Genomic DNA, 16,683 nt, shown 5'->3' on the forward strand with positions numbered 1-16,683 from the left:
GGGTGGGAGGCACCTTATCCTGAGCATCACAGTGGGCTAAGAAGGAGAGGGACCCAAAGGACTTTGGCTTTAGTGGGCTGAGGGGAACACAGCTCATGGGAAGGTCTGAAATGTCTTACCTTAGAAACAATCTGGAGGAAAAAATCAAGGAAGGAAGGAAATTAAGGAAGAGTGAAAATTGTGATCAGGGGGGTGGAGTAGCTCCATGAGGAAAAATTCGGCTATATGTTGTCTTGTAAAGTGGCAAGTGCAGTGGTACCTCTGGTTACAAACTTAATTCGTTCTGGAGGTCCGTTCTTAACCTGAAGCACCACTTTAGCTAATGGGGCCTCCCGCTGCTGCTGCACCGCCAGAGCACGATTTCTGTTCTCATCCTGAAGCAAAGTTCTTAACCTGAGGTACTATTTCTGGGTTAGCGGAGTCTGTAACCTGAAGCGTATGTAACCCGAGGTACCACTGTAATGAGAGGGTCATGGTAATGGCATGTAGGTTTCTGCATGATGTGGAGAAAGGTCTTGTAACATGATTGATTGATTGATTGATTGATTGATTGATTGATTGATTGATTGAATTTATATACTGCCCTATACCCAGAGGTCTCAGGGTGGTTCACAGAAAAGATCACAATATACAAAATAAAAATAAAAACAATAAACCAATAACACACACACACACCAAAAAAGAGCCGCATTTCAAAAGGGCATAGGATGTCAATCAGTTCAACCAAAGGCCTGGTTAAAAAGGAACGTTTTTACCTGGCGCCTAAAGGTGTATAATGAAGGTGCCAGGCGAACTTCCCTGGGGAGAGCATCTCACAGACAAAGAGCCACTGTAGAGAAGGCCCTGTTCTCGTGTTGCCACCCTCTGGACCTCTTGAGGAGGAGGCACACAAAGGAGGACCTCACAAGATGATCTCAGGGTCCGGGTAGGTTCAACTGGAAAGAGGCGGTCCTTGAGATATTGCAGTCCTGAGCCATTTAAGGCACTAGAAGTTCTTCACAGCTTAGAGAAACTTTGGAATTTGCTTCCGCAAGGTGTAGCCATGTCCTCCTACCTGGGCAGCTGTTAAGAGGAAGCTAAACAGATTAATAGAAGATAAGGCTATCTGTCACTGCTCATTGTGATGACTATATATATCTTATCTCTGGTATTCAGAGGCAATATGCCTTTGGGAGAGTGGTGTTGCTTGTGGGGTTCCCACAGGAATCATGTTGGTCGCTGTGGGAACAGGATGCTGGAGCACATTGGCCTCAGATCTGAGTCAGCTGGTGTCTTCCGATTTTGCAGTGTTCTTGGGGTTTTCTGAGTATTTATTTGTGGTTATTTTTTAGACCTATTGAGGACTAATTGCATGTGTTTGGAAACACAGGAGTGTGGGCCTTCCCCGTCCACTAGGGCACTCCTGCACAATGTGTGATATTGAAGGTAAAAAAGAGGGCAGGTCATCCATCTTTTTCTGGCTTTGTTGTTGTTTAGTCGTGTCCGACTCTTCATGACCCCATGGACCAGAGCACGCCAGGCACTCCTGTCTCCCGCAGTTTGGTCAAACTCACGTTAGTAGCTTCGAGAACACTGTCCAACCATCTCATCCTCTGTTGTCCCCTTCTCCTTGTGCCCTCCATCTTTCCCAACATCAGGGTCTTTTCCAGGGAGTCTTCTCTTCTCATGAGGTGGCCAAAGTATTGGAGCCTCAGCTTCACGATCTGTCCTTCCAGTGAGCACTCAGGGCTGGTTTCCTTAAGAATGGAAAAGTTTGATCTTCTTGCAGTCCATGGGACTCTCAAGAGTCTCCTCCAGCACCATAATTCAAAAGCATCATTTCTTCGGCGATCAGCCTTCTTTATGGTCCAGCTATAGCACAAATTGTACAGCAGGATATACATGGGACAATGTTGCAAAATGTTAGGAAGGCTAGGGGATGGGCAGTTCCTGCAGCTTCAGTTTGCTTTTATTTCTAACTAGCCAGCGTTCTCTTGCGTTCTCTTACGGCCTCCCCTTTTTGTTCCTTAAGTAAGATTTGCAAGTGTTAAGTTAATCTTTGCAAAGCAAAGCCGTTGCGATTTATGTAACTTTTTATCACGACAGGTGGTGACAAACCGTAACAACTAGTTACTTATCTCCTTGACTTGGTTGTCGCCATAACACCATACCCTCCAATGAAAATAGGGACGACCTAAGGAAAGTAGGACATTCCAGGATCAAATCAGAAACTGGGACAGCTTCTGTAAATCCAAGACTGTCCCTGGAAAATAGGGACACTTGGGGGGTCTGCACCAAAAGAAAATGAATGCCAAAAGCAAGCTTCTGAAATAATAATAATTTGTAAAATATTTTTTTTAAAATGATAAACATAAATTAAAAGCTAGATGATCCATTTGCAGCACCTAACTCTATGCTGTTAATTCAAGTTGTTCCTAACTTATTTAGTTCGATATCTGAGATCAAGAAGGCCTGGTCCATTCAAACACTTCGCTGCTAACAACATTGAGCATAACCTGTTACGGAGTAACACTTGATGTTTCAGATCACCAAAGCAAGCCATTCAGAGGAGGCTAATTGGGGGCTTAGTCTGCTTCCCCCCTTCTTTGGAAGCAGAGGTGGTCTGTCTCTGTCTCCCTGCAAATACAAAGGAAGCCTAAATAGGATTTAAGTGAAATGAAAAGAACTCCCATTCTTAATGAAATTACTACTCGGGATTTTATGACACTGGGTTGCTACCCTTAAGATGCTGAAATTGCATTTTAAAAAACAAACAAACACAAAACCAATATGATGACAGTCTGTTGCTTTCTTGCTTTTGTCTTTTAAACACCTTTTCCTGTCTGAATAATTTTTCAGACAATCGGAATCGGAATGGACAAATCTGTCAATTTTGGATTCTCTCTGTGTTTTGTTTTTCCAATATTATATTAAGGTCTCCATACCTCCATATTTCCACATCCGTTTGTGAGTACATCCATCAGGATTTTAGTGTAGATATCTCCTAATATACACATTTTTGTATGCAATCTTCCTCAGTATGTGCATTTTTAAATGTTGCTTTCACTAATGTATGCAATTTTATCCACACTTTACCCCAGTCTATGCACTTTTTGCACACATTACTTGACTGAAAATACATTCATTTCAAAATTTGCAGTAGCATGAATTTGGAAGGGTGGCTGTTTTGTTCCACATCTTCTTTCAGAAAGTGTGAATTAGGTAGGTTTCCCCTTTAAACGTGAACTGAGAACTGTATGCCCTTATCCTGCCCAAAGGTTGTCACTTTACTCCTGCAATTCTGGGGGGGTTAAGGGGGCTGCAAATGGATTTCTTCTAGGATCAGATAACATGGAAATTACCTGCTAAACACAGCCTGTATACTATTAGTGTTCTATAAGGCTGATCGCCGAAGAATTGATGCTTTTGAATTATGGTTCTGGAGGAGACTCTTCAGAGTCCCATGGACTGCAAGAAGATCAAACCTATCCATTCTTAAGGAAATCAGCCCTGAGTGCTCACTGGAAGGACAGATCCTGAAGCTGAGGCTCCAATACTTTGGCCACCTCATGAGAAGAGAAGACTCCCTGGAAAAGACCCTGATGCTAGGAAAGATTGAGGACACAAGGAGAAGGGGACGACAGAAGACAAGATGCTTGGACAGTGTTCTCAAAGCTACCAGCATGAGTTAGACCAAACTGTGGGAGGCAGTGGAAGACAGGAGTGCCTGGCGTGCTCTGGTCCATGGGGGTCACGAAGAGTTGGACACGACTAAACGACTAAATAACAACAACAACAACAACAACTGAAGTGACCATATGGGCTGTATTCACCTGGCAATTTATTCAGCATGGATAGCTCAGTTAGAGCATGATGCTGATACTGCTGAGGTTGGAGGTTCGATTCCCATATAGGACAGCTGCATATTTCTGCATTGCAGGGGGTTGGCTTAAATGATCCTTAGGTTCTCTTCCAACTCTACGATTTCTTTTTCATGACTTTTCCCTAGCTGTTGCAGTCCATGTTATGTTTGAGCTTTCTTTTACACAACGTAAGAACTACTTCCAGAATATGGGGCAAGTTTAGTGCTTAATTTCAGAAATAATCTATTTGCAAATAATGTGGAAATGAGTGCTAAACTTGTGCCATATTCCACCGTAGTTCCGGAAGTGGCATTTACATCATGCAAAAGCACAATTATAATGCAGAAATTAACAGGTAGTAAAACGTCAGGGAAACAGAATAAACTGGCATGTGGATGCTGCCTTTATCCTGCTTCTCCCTCCCAGCATGTAAGGTTATAATTGTACAAATGAGGAAAAAAACATCAGGGTCAATATTTCCTTCTGTCCCATACTGTTTCCCCTCCTCCATAATGACTAAGTAGCTAAAACTACAGCAAGACTCTGGCTGAATGAGAGCCAACTACACACAAAAATGAAATAAAACACCTTGAACAGATCCCAACTAGATTTAATACAAATTATTATCCATTCTTTAATCATCCCCCCCACACACACTAATCTTGCTGGAATTTTATTATGCCTCACACAATGTGCATGTGGTGCCTTTACGTGCCTTAGATAATGTTCGCGTTTTGACGTAGTGGGGCCCACCCCCCCCCCCACCATTTTCACCCTCTAAATGATTCAGAATACGTTGTTGTGGGCATAGAAATGGACGGGTTGCAACACCAAGACAATGACTGGAAGCGAAATCTGAGATTAAGAGCACACCAGTCTTCTTAAGGGAAATCCACATGCATCAGCGGCTGTCTGGCTTCAGAAGGTCAAAAGTGGAACAGGGACCTAAGTGCTTTCCCATGCTGCTGTCTGATATTCTGAGATATGTTGGCTTTGAATATGGATGTTTCACATTGGTGTAATGGCAAATAACCATAGGTAGTCATGTCCTCCGTGGGCTTGTGGCCATTGCTACATGTCAGTATTCTCCATCATTTAGGGCTCGCCCACACTTCTGCTTGTCCATGCCTAGAAAAAATGGATCCAACTGGTTTAGCCCTTGTCCCACTGCTTTTCCCTGGAAAGACCACTCTTTAGCGCTAAACCACAGCAAATGTCAGAGGAAACCTGATTCATGTTTGCTCCAATTGAGCAGTTCCCCTGGGGAAAAGAGGCTGAGCAAGCGGAAGTCTGGATGAGCGCTTAATGATGCTCACTACAAAGAGCAAATGTTAGCTTTTGATATAATTCCGCAGGTTATTAAGAACTGGTCCCTAGTTCAGACTTGGAGATATATAAAGAATAAGCTGGGTGATTTCTAGGCTCAGTAAGATCCACAGGCAATCCAGAAATCGATGTTCTCTACACAGCTGTGTTTGGGTTTGACAAACATGGGTTTGACGTGATTTGCCAGTTAGTTTGTGTGACTTCACGGTTTCAGGCTATGCCTTCAGAATGTTTAGATGGATTTTACAGGAAACTTCTGGTGGAACATCATCTGTGCAGGTATGGTGCCCAAGCAGTAGAAGACCTATATCATTATTTACTGCACTGCTCCTTGTATTATGAACCAAGGGCAAAGTTTATTCTGGATTGATTAAAATACCTGATGGGGATGATCAAGCAAAAATTACACATTTGACTCTGGCATATCCCTGACAGAGTTACGAGATTTGCAGTGGCTGCCCAAAAGCTGATGAGAAAATTTATGGAGGTGAAGATGTCAAATTGCAAAGATTTAATTGAGTGATTTAATTTTTTAAAAAAAACAATTTGGATGCCTTTAAATGTATTGGTTCTCTTCACCGTTTGCATTTTAGGATATATTAGGAGGAGGAGGAGTATTTTGGTATGCATTTGAATGTAAAGGCATATTTTGGTCACCATTGTTCCTCAGTTTTGTTTTTATATGTGTCAGGCGTGGAGAGTCCTCCTCTCCCTTCGATAACTTCACAGATAAGAATTAACGAGCAGTTGATAGATTTATTGTCCTTTTATTACAGCATCATGTCGCAAGCACAAATGCACAGCTCTGCAACGAGGGCTACTCTAAACCCGACTTCCGACGCATTTTAGGCGCCAATGGGAAGTCCCTCCCTCCCTCCGACTCCTTTGCTCTCTGATACATTCAGACCTCTGAATCCATGGGGAGGGAGGTCCCCCACACTCTCAAGTGACGTCTCGACTAGCTGCCCCCTCCCTTCTGGTTCCTTTGCCATTATCTCAAAACTGGGTAACTCCTCCCTAAGCTGTTCAGCTTCTGTCTCTGTCTCTCTGCTTCTGAACATGCTGTGGACAAGGGAGACGACTCTTCCCCCTTCAGCTCTCCATCAGAGAGAAGGTGGTCTGCCATACAATGCATTCCCCAGTCCTCATCTTTAGACCATTCCCTGACAGTATGTATGCATGATGGTGACTTTTCTGTGGTTCTGTGACCATGATCTGGTGGAACGCTCTGTCACAAGAGACTAGGGCCCTGCGGGACTTGACATCTTTCTGCAGGGCCTGCAAGACAGAGCTGTTCCACTAGGCCTTTGGCCAAGGCACAGTCTGGCCCCTTCCTTCGGTAATCCTCATAGAACTCTAGCCCAATGGTTGCCATTAATTTGATTTGAATTAATTTTATAACGAAATGATTTTAGAATGCTGTGTTACTTTTATTGTTGTTAGCCACTCTGAGCCCGGCTTCGGCTGGGGAGGGCGGGATATAAATAAAAAATTATTATTATTATTATTATTATTATTATTATTATTATTATTATGAGAACAACAGCAATAAACAAAGTTAGGTCTTCAGGGTTTCAGACTGACGTCTCCCACAACTCTACCTGGCGATTGAACCTGGAGCCTTGTGCGTGTAATGTAGATGTTCTACCACTGAGATGGGGTAGTTAGCTTGACCTGATGTAAGGCAACTTTCTAGGTTTGTATGGCTGCTCAGACATCATTGACTGAATTGCAGAGTGGGTCATGGCCAAGACGCGTTGTTGCACACCATGTCGCCAGTCAGGAACTGGAGAGATGGAGTAATGGATCACACATTGGCATGGTAAGTAAAGGTAAAGGTACCCCTGCCCGTATGGGCCAGTCGTGTCCGACTCTAGGGTTGTGCGCCCATCTCACTTAAGAGGCCAGGGGCCAGCGCTGTCCGGAGACACTTCCGGGTCACGTGGCCAGTGTGATGAAGCTGCTCTGGCGAGCCGGCACCAGCGCAGCACACAGAAACGCTGTTTACCTTCCCGCTATATAAAGCGGTACCTATTTATCTACTTGCACTTAGGGGTGCTTTCGAACTGCTAGGTGGGCAGGAATTGGCATGGTACGACATCATAAAACCCGTTGCGATCCACACACTCTAATGAAGGTGAAATAAATACCACCGTGTCAGTTCAAGAATCGAACTGCACCTGCTATGTAAGCTTCCAAAAACTGTAACTGAGCAATTAAAAGCAAATGAGCAGGATTATATAAAGGTCACGGGTTTTTTGGGTGGTAGAGGGGACCACCATCTAGATTCTTGGGAATAACTGAGTGAGTGGATGGTATCAACACTGGAGAAGATGACTGGCAATGGAGATACGCACATTTTCTAGTCCTGATTTCTCCCGCTACCCAAGAAAGAAAGAAAGAAAAGCTGCAACGTTGTTCAAAACATTACAAGACCTAATAAGGAAGCTTCCCATTAAATAACGGGGGGGGGGGGGGGGCTTTGCACAGAGATTTCCGTGTAGGCAGAAGAAAGTTTCTTCCTTACACCATCCGCCCTCCCCTTTGGTTGGCAGGTTCCCCCCCCCCCATGAAGTCTTTTATTTCCTGGGAACCAGCAATTAAGAAGATCAGGGCTTTAGAAGGAAAAGAGAGAGGGAGAGAGAGGGAGAGAAAGAAAGAAAGCTTTATCACATGCATGCTGTCCAACTTGCTGCATGTCGCAGAGAAAGATCTCAAGAACTTTTAAAACCATTTCTGCTGTGAAGAATTCCAGCTCCTGCTTTGCTCATGTCCTTTGTGTGTCCCGGAATTTGTAGTGGGAGAGAAGAAAGACCAGACTTGAAGGTGGAGGAGTAAACAAGGAAAGACCAAGTGAGAGGGTGATACCGACCACACAGGCAAAACAAAGAACTGTTCTCCCCACCCCTTCGGTCTTTCTTGTCTCCTCTTTCTACCTCCAGATATAAGATCTACCTCACTGCATCGTGTCTCAGACTGGGGTTTCGCTCGAGATTCTTCCATTTTAAGGCTCGGAGAAGAGTTACATATTTGTTTCTGAGTTCACCCCCAGAAAAGAACTACCAGGGACTGGAGGTTGCTACTGCCAAGGTAAGGTTGTGTCTTCATCCGCTCTGCCTTCATCCTCTTCTCAAAAGTTGTCTGTCTTCTTTGTGGACAGAGGCCTTTCTCCTCTCATCACCTGTGAGTAAGAAAACACACACACATTCATTCATTCATTCATTCATTCATTCATTTCATTCAATCAATCAACTAAGGGGACTGTCTGGAAATATGACTTTTTCTATAATGTCAGTGCTTACAAAGAAACGAATGGTTCTTTAGAGAAAGTTGTTGTCACGCTGGTGCCGAAGAACGAGAAGGAGGGAATGGGGAAGCTATCATTTGCAGTCGTTTATTGGTCGTGGCAAAAGCTTGAAAATGATTCTGGTTAATGTGAAAGCCACTGCATGATTGGAAAGCTCCTGTGACTTTGATGTTCTCAATGATACTTTAGAATTTTTAGCGAAAGCACTGCTGTATGGTAAGCTGCTTGGAGGCAGGGACCTGCTCCTTTTCTTTTTTTAGAACAATTTTTAATTTTTTTTAAACAAATACGAAAACAAAACAAAAAATCCTGTTATCCTTTAAAGGGCAGTGTACACTGATGGCACTTTAGAAATGTATCTTGATAATGGTTGCATTATTATTATTATTATTATTATTATTATTATCATCATCATCATCATTAATTGCAATCTTCTGAAGTGTTCCTTTAGAATTAATAACACCTGTAACCACAATTTATTTATTTGCTTCTTCTTCTATTAAATTTGCATTCTAGTTCTTCGTCCAAAGATTGCAGGGAGGTTTACAACACAGAACACAAAAGTAAACACAGTATCTATTTAACACACACACACAAAATCAGATGCAATTATAGTAAGAAATGCCTAACAAAATACAGATTCTTACAAAAATCACAGCACGGTCCACAATATTTTCACAATTATTATTAATCTTTATGTTTTCAAAAGATGGCACTATTCAGAGAAGTTTACTTTGTGAATAATAATAATAATAATAATAATAATAATAATAATAATAAAGGGATTTTAAATTGTTCAAGGTTCTTTTTAAAAAAGCAAACCCAAAAAACCCCATGGAGCTCCTCCACTCTTTGAATGTCCATAGGCCCTCTGTCTGTTTGCTTCTTGGCGAAACCACTTCCCATTCAAACCACAGTTTGGGAACTTCTGGGGTAGGGACTTCAGGTGGGACACCACGTTTTCAGAGTGGCAAGAGAGGCTTAAGTGTCTTTTCAGCAGAGTGCTGGATAGACTTGAGAAGTGAAGGTGTTTGGACCGGGAGGAGAAGGTTGCAGTAGTCTAGCAAGAAGTGGCCATGGTATGAGCCAGAGTTTTTGTGAAGGGACAGAACAGCTATATTTTTGACAGGCTTTCTATTGATGTTTTTACTGGTGTTTTTATTGACATTATAATTGTGTATGCTCTATACCACCTTGCTGTATTTTTATGAAAGCGCAGCCTATAGATATTCCAATAATGTGATATATCCACCTATTTCAGTATTGTCTATTCTGCTTATCAGGTCTCAAAAGAAGCCTTTCTCATCACTTGTTACCTTATTTTAATTTGAGTGGTTGGGATTGCTCCCAAGACCTTTCTGAATGCAAGGCAGGTGCTCTGCTACTGAGCTATGATCCCTGCAAAGGAGCCTGTCTGCTGTGTCTCTGCATGATTATCTGCTCTGACTTTGAATCTTCCCTATCAGCCTCGGCTGGAGACAAAATGTTCTGTCTCCATCTCTGCATCTGGTGTGACTAGGTGACAGGAGCGAGCCACGCAAGAACTCTGCATAGACTTGTCAGAGTGTCAGCCTTAATGAGCACAGCATCTCACCCCCAGTAGGTCTTGCCCCATAGATGAGTTGCCGAGAGTGAAAGTCCCTACCTCCCCACAGCCATCTAAGTTCCCACCTCTCCAGGGTTTCCCCCCCAAGCAATCAGAGACTGTGCCTATGCGAATTCAACCTCTCCTCCACCATCTTCATGCCTCTTCTGGTTCTAGGTGACCAGGGAGGAGGGGAGCTTGTCACAGCAGGAGGGGGAGACACCCATGCCTCTTCACCAGTTGGACTCATCTCTGCCTCTTGGCCGCCTTCTGCTTCAGCTTCTGCCTTTGATTCTAGACTTCTCTCTGCCACTGACTCTCCCAGCTCACTAAATTCTGTTACCTCTTCAGCTTCTGACACCTCCTCCTCCCAGCCTTCTCCCTCTTTTCCATCTGATCACTCGTCATTTCCCCACTCCACAGGCTCTAAGCCATCTTTGCTTGGTGGTTCCTCCAACCATTCCTCTGTGTCCAACTAGGCCATGACTCCTAAGGCAGAGCTGCAGCAGAAGTGTCTGCCCTCTGAGGAGGTTGCCCACTGGATCTCTGAATGAGTCTTCCAGTTGGTGACTCCTGCAGAAACACGACAGGGAGAGTGTCCCCTGGGGGCAGGTCATTATTCCTCCTATACATACTCAGAAGTACATTTCCAGGTGCAAAGTGAGCACTTTAGAGCATATCCCATCCGGAAATGCTCTGCACCACACAGGTGTTCAGTTGATAATGTGATTCCTTAGGAAACATCTTTCACATTACAGGAAGATCTCCCTGGAAGTAATAATAATTAAAAGGGCCTATATAACCATTTATTTATGTCTTTCAGATTGATTGAAAGGGAAAATTCAGATGGAGAATTCATCCAAAGAAAACACTCAGCTTTTTTCAAAAAACACAATCCTGCCCATTGACAGGTCTTCTTCAAGATCAGAATCCTCAGCTTCGAAGGAGAAAGGAACAATCTGCGGAGGAATGAAGGTATAGTATAAAAGAGCTGTGGATTGTGGACTTGGCTCATTTGAAGGGGCTGAGAATTCGTCACTGGGCACATTATTTCCCTGATACTTTTCAGCCAAGCCTTTTCTTCTTACAGCCCAACTCAATACAAAGCATCCATTCCCAATCACAGCATCCATTTAAAGTTCATATTTTCTCCTGTGAACTGTTGTTTACCCCCTCACAGAGCTATAATTCCCAACCAACCTGGGAATTGTAGCTCTGTGAGGGGAATAGGGGTCTGTGGGTTAAACCACAGACCCTAGGACTTGCCAATCAGAAGGTTGGCGGTTCAAATCCCCATGACGGGGTGAGCTCCCATTGCTCGGTCCCTGCTCCTGCCAACCTAGCAGTTCGAAAGCACGTCAAAGTGCAAGTAGATAAATAGGTACCATTCTGGCGGGAAGGTAAACAGCGTTTCTGTGCGCTGCTCTGGTTTGCCAGAAGCGGCTTAGTCATGCTGGCCACATGACCCGGAAGCTGTACGCCGGCTCCCTTGGCCAATAAAGTGAGATGAGCGCCGCAACTGCAGAGTCGTCCGCGACTGGACCTAATGGTCAGGGGTCCCTTTACCTTTAAGAAGTCTCAGCGCCCTTAACAAACTACACCTCCCATAATTCTTCGGAGGAAGTCGTGGCTGTTGAAACTGGTACCATAGTTTTTCAATGTATGGTGTGAGAGCGGCCTAAGTCTGTCCCAATAAAAATGGAGCCCAAACTGAAGTTTGTTGCCAGTTTGGAACTGCGGAAGTGAGTTGGGGGGAAGAATTGTTCAGTGCCTGTCAGGTGTTCAGCTTGGCCGACGCAAAACAGCACTTCAGACTTTGAAAAGCACCAAGGCATCTCTGAACTTGTGTTATCGTTGGTGCGGGTGAGTCGTATTGCAAGACATGCACACAGCAATCTTGCACACAGAGGTCAACACCTTTTCCCGGCACCAGAGCACATGCTGACACAAAGAGACCAAATCGTCTCCTCCAAGTCTCGGTGCGGAGTGGCACTTAACTACTTCCCCGGTTTGGAGAATTAAAAGCAAGTTGTGTTCATTAAACTTGCATTATGAGACAAATAAGATCATTCCCCCCTCTGCCTGCTTCAGAGGTAATCCGATTCCTTCACTGAATAAACCTTCAGTTGCCACTGAGCCATTAAGGAAGCGGCTTATTGCCTCCAAAAATAGACAGACAATCATATTAAAGCGCCAGCAATTTCCCCAGGGTTGGCGTTCTCTTTGCGCTGCATATAGGATTGCTGGCTAACCAGGAAAAAAGGAGGCTTTTTGTTGTCGCCGTCAATGGATTTCAGCTATTTTAACAGGTCAGGGGCATGGAAACTCAGGCCCAGGGGCCAAGCCTCTCTATCTGGCCCTCAGGACTTTTCCGACACCACACCCATTCTCTAGCCATACCCCTCACTGGCCCTGCTCCCAACCCCACTCCACACCAGACCCAGGAGAAACTGGGCTTTATACCCCAGGAAACCAGGGGAATTTGCCACTGGGTCTTAACTTTTGGATCTGCCCCCTGTGCCCAGGAATCTCTGCTCCTAGGCATCCTTCAGATACCAGACCTTTATTTTAAAAATTCCTGCTGCTGGAAGAATGAGAAAGATTCAGTACCTAATTGTGCATATTAGGGAAGATTACATACGGGAAAATGTTCATATAGTACAATAAATCCACACTAAAATCCTAATGAATTTTCATGGTTATTTTTAAATTGAAGATCTTTTGATGCCATCATGTAATTGTTATTTTGTAATTATTTTTTGTAATTATTTTTTTGTATTGATTTTAGAGCTGTGAACCACTTAGAAGCCGTACTAGCATCTAAGTGGTATATTAATCAATCAATCAATCAATCAATCCATCCAACACTGGTGAAACATTTTTAAAGCGCTGCCTCGTCTGTTTTCTCGTTGCAGATTTTTCTTGCTGCATTATCGTTTGTTTACTTTGCGAAAGCTCTGTCAGGAAGTTACCTGAAAAGTACCATCACCCAAATAGAAAAAAGATTTGATATCCCTTCGTCCCTGGTTGGGCTGATAGATGGCAGCTTTGAAATTGGTATGTGACACACACAGCAAGATTTTGTTGCTATATTGGCAGATGACGAGCTAAGTGTGCCTAAGTTAGTTTCTCCTTGCTTCTTAAAGGGAACCTTTTAATAATAATCCTGGTCAGCTACTTCGGAGCCAAACTTCATAGGCCAAAGATCATCGGAGCCGGTTGCCTGATCATGTCATTCGGAACATTTTTGATAGCCATGCCGCAGTTCTTTATGGGACAGTAAGTACGCCACAATTTGTAGCAAACAAATGTGTAAAGCTTAAACGTTCCTTCTATTTCCAAAGTTCAGGGGTGAGTGCCATTGCTTGTGTAGATAAAATTGCACAATTCATGCTTAGAGAAACTCCAAGGTTTGCAGAACTATGGGCAACTTGGGGGGAAGGGCACGATACAATATGATACGATAATCTTTATTGTCATTGTCCCATACAGAACAGCGAAATTGAAAAAAATCTACGGGGAGGGGGAGCCAGAGAACAGTCTGAGAGTGCTGAATGGCCATGTAATGTTGAGTGGCTGTTGGAGGGACCCGCCACCCAGAAAAACAGGTGGAAAAATAAACGGAATAGAGTATTCTTTTAAAAGGGGGCATGTCTGGCTGGCTTACATTTCATACTGCAATGTTTTGCACTCTTTTCATAGGAAGCAATTTATATGAGGGTGACTTAGAGTGGAAAATAAGATTCTCTCCCTGTGGGATTCCAGTTTTGCCACTTGTGGCACCATGCAGCTCTTGTTGACAGCTGTGGAAATTCAGTACAGGGTACAATACGGCGACCAAGACTCAGGCCAGCTCTACCATTAGGCAGAATGAGGTTCACCACCATAGTTCATATACATGAACTATTCGTTTCAGTGTAGCCCTTGCCTTCAGTTCAGGTAGCCTTCAACAGGAGCCTGGAATAAGCTTCAATATATACCCCCCCCCCACCGTGTAACAGGTGGTAACTCTGTAAAGAAACTGTTGGTTTTTACACAGCTATAGGTATGAGATATTTTCTTCCTCCTCCAATTCAACTGTCAGCATCTCCCCGTGTCTCCAGGATCAGAACCAGCTGCCTGTCTCAGTCTTGGAAAGAGCTCAGGCGCAAATCCATGCAGGTAAGGATAAAAAAATAATGGCAGCACTGCTCCAGGAAATATAATGTTTTGGTGTGATTTGATGGGAAAGGGTGTGTATATGTTGAAAGTCCCATTAGTTTAATTAGTGTATTAGGGGAGAATGATGTCAAAATACAAACGTTGGTCTCTTGGGTTTGTGCGAACAGGGTGTGAAAAGGAAGCTGGAATTTCCATGTGGATTTACGTTTTGCTGGGAAATCTGCTACGTGGAATTGGGGAAACCCCGATCCAGCCTTTGGGGATTGCGTACATTGATGACCACGCCACAGAAGAGAGCGCAGCCTTTTACATTGGTATTTTGTTTTTCAAACCAGGTCGTATTTCTTCTCGTTTCTCCCTCTGCCATACCAGATGATTTGTCCATTCTTATTTACCAGGTCTGGGACGCGGATGGCGCTGTGGGTTAAAGCCTCAGTGCCTAGGACTTGCCGATCAAAAGGTCGGCGGTTCGAATCCCCGCGGCGGGGTGCGCTCCCATTGTTCGGTCCCAGCGCCTGCCAACCTAGCAGTTCGAAAGCACCTTCGGGTGCAAGTAGATAAATAGGGACCGCTTACCAGCGGGAAGGTAAACGGCGTTCCATGTGCTGCGCTGGCTCACCAGATGCAGCTTGTCACGCTGGCCACATGACCCGGAAGTGTCTTCGGACAGCGCTGGCCCCCGGCCTCTTAAGTGAGATGGGCGCACAACCCCAGAGTCTGTCAAGACTGGCCCGTACGGGCAGGGGTACCTTTACCTTTACCTTTTATTGACCAGGTCTGGGACACGGGTGGCACTGTGGGTTAAACCACAGAGCTTAGGACTTGCCAATCAGAAGGTCAGCGGTTCGAATCCCAGCGATGGGGTGAGCTCCCGTATCTCGGCTCCTTCTCCTGCCAACCTAGCAGTTCGAAAGCACGTCAAAGTGCAAGTAGATAAATAGGTACCGCTCTGGCGGGAAGGTAAACGACATTTCCACGCGCTGCTCTGGTTCGCCAGAAGCGGCTTCGTCATGCTGGCCACATGACCCGGAAGCTGTACGCCAGTTCCCTCGGCCAATAAAGCAAGATGAACGCCGCAACCCCAGAGTCGGCCACAACTGGACCTAATGGTCAGGGGTCCCTTTACCTTTATATTGACCAGGTCAAAGTGTAACTTTTGAGTCTAATATGCCTGTTCTGCTTCCTTTTCTCAGGGTGTGTGCAGACGGTTGCAATAATAGGCCCCATCTTTGGCTTCCTCCTGGGATCCTTATGTGCCACACTGTATGTTGACATCGGCTTTGTAGACATGGGTGAGTCTGAGCAAGGCTGCAATGAGTCTGTTGAACACATCCCAATCTCTCAGGTGGGTTTGGCTGAAAGGCCCTGGGTCGTCCAGTGAGCTTCGTGGCCAAGTGGAGATTTGAACCCTGGTCTTCTCCGTCCTAGTCTTCTTCTTTTTTTAATATAAATTTTTATTAGTTTTTTAACATACCATTTTCAACAATAATTAAACATACTTTTACATCTTATTCAATTTTTTTGACTTCCATCAGTCCTGCCTGAAAATTTTCCCATCTAATCTCTTAGTATGCATTTCTTATTTTCCCTGTTACATTTCAAACTCATAACCAATATCTCTATCTTTTTCTACTTTGTAACACTTCTCATATTTCTCCTTACAAAACTTCTTGTAGTCCTACTAGCGTAATTTTTTTTTATTACAATTGCTCTTCAAATAATTCATATACTTCGTCCAATCTTCTGTAAATCTCTGGTCCCGCAGGTTTCGAATCCTTCCTGTCATTTTGTCCAATTCTGCATAGTCCATTAATTTCGTCTGCCATTCTTCTTTCGTCGGAATTTTTTCTTGCTTACATTTCTGGGCTAAGAGTACTCTTGCCACTGTTGTTGCATATAAGAACAATTTAACATCTTGCCTATTAATGTCTTGGCCTATAATACCAAGTAAAAATGCTTCTGGTTTTTTTAAGAATGTATATTTCAACATCTTTTTCATCTCATTCTATATCATTTCCCAGAAGTTCTTTACTTTCTTACATTCCCACCACATATGATAAAATGTTCCTTCTTTTCCTTTACATTTCCAACATTTATTATTTGTCTTATACATTTTAGCTAATTTCACTGGTGTAATAACCTCCGTCCTAGTCTTGACACTCTGACCACTGAACTGTTCCTACTGGTGGCTGACATCTTCATTTCTTCCTCCCCAGACAGCATAAGCATAACTCACAAGGACTCCCAATGGGTAGGAGCTTGGTGGCTTGGCTATTTAATAGCCGGAGTGGTCAGCATCCTTGCCGCTATCCCTTTCTGGTTCTTACCGAAACATCTTCCAAGGCCAGACACCCGAAAGGATTCCAGCACTTCCTCTGAGCAGTCCAAGTTCATCAACGAAGATAACAGAGAACACCGCATCACCTACCAAGAGCAAGTGAAGTTTCTCGAGATGGCTAGAG

At 44.0% G+C, this 16,683-nt stretch overlaps 1 protein-coding gene across 2 annotated transcripts in view; it reads left to right on the forward strand.

The window, feature by feature from the left end:
• The first annotated feature begins 7,487 nt into the window (after nucleotides 1-7,487).
• SLCO1C1 (solute carrier organic anion transporter family member 1C1) overlaps nucleotides 7,488-16,683 on the forward strand; it is a 34,792-nt gene continuing 25,596 nt past the window's right edge. Inside the window, exons 1-8 of one of the 2 annotated variants that reach the window (XM_077935280.1) lie at nucleotides 7,488-8,258; nucleotides 10,884-11,035; nucleotides 12,976-13,117; nucleotides 13,207-13,339; nucleotides 14,100-14,221; nucleotides 14,389-14,535; nucleotides 15,415-15,513; nucleotides 16,438-16,683. In XM_077935280.1, the coding sequence (XP_077791406.1) occupies nucleotides 10,907-11,035; nucleotides 12,976-13,117; nucleotides 13,207-13,339; nucleotides 14,100-14,221; nucleotides 14,389-14,535; nucleotides 15,415-15,513; nucleotides 16,438-16,683 (1,018 nt within the window). In that variant the 5' untranslated portion in view covers nucleotides 7,488-8,258; nucleotides 10,884-10,906. The remainder of the gene's footprint in view (nucleotides 8,259-10,883; nucleotides 11,036-12,975; nucleotides 13,118-13,206; nucleotides 13,340-14,099; nucleotides 14,222-14,388; nucleotides 14,536-15,414; nucleotides 15,514-16,437) is intronic. The other variant, XM_077935279.1, reaches the window with a different exon arrangement.

The sequence above is a fragment of the Podarcis muralis genome, chromosome 10 (genome assembly GCF_964188315.1).
Source record: "Podarcis muralis chromosome 10, rPodMur119.hap1.1, whole genome shotgun sequence".
Lineage (NCBI taxonomy): Eukaryota > Metazoa > Chordata > Lepidosauria > Squamata > Lacertidae > Podarcis > Podarcis muralis.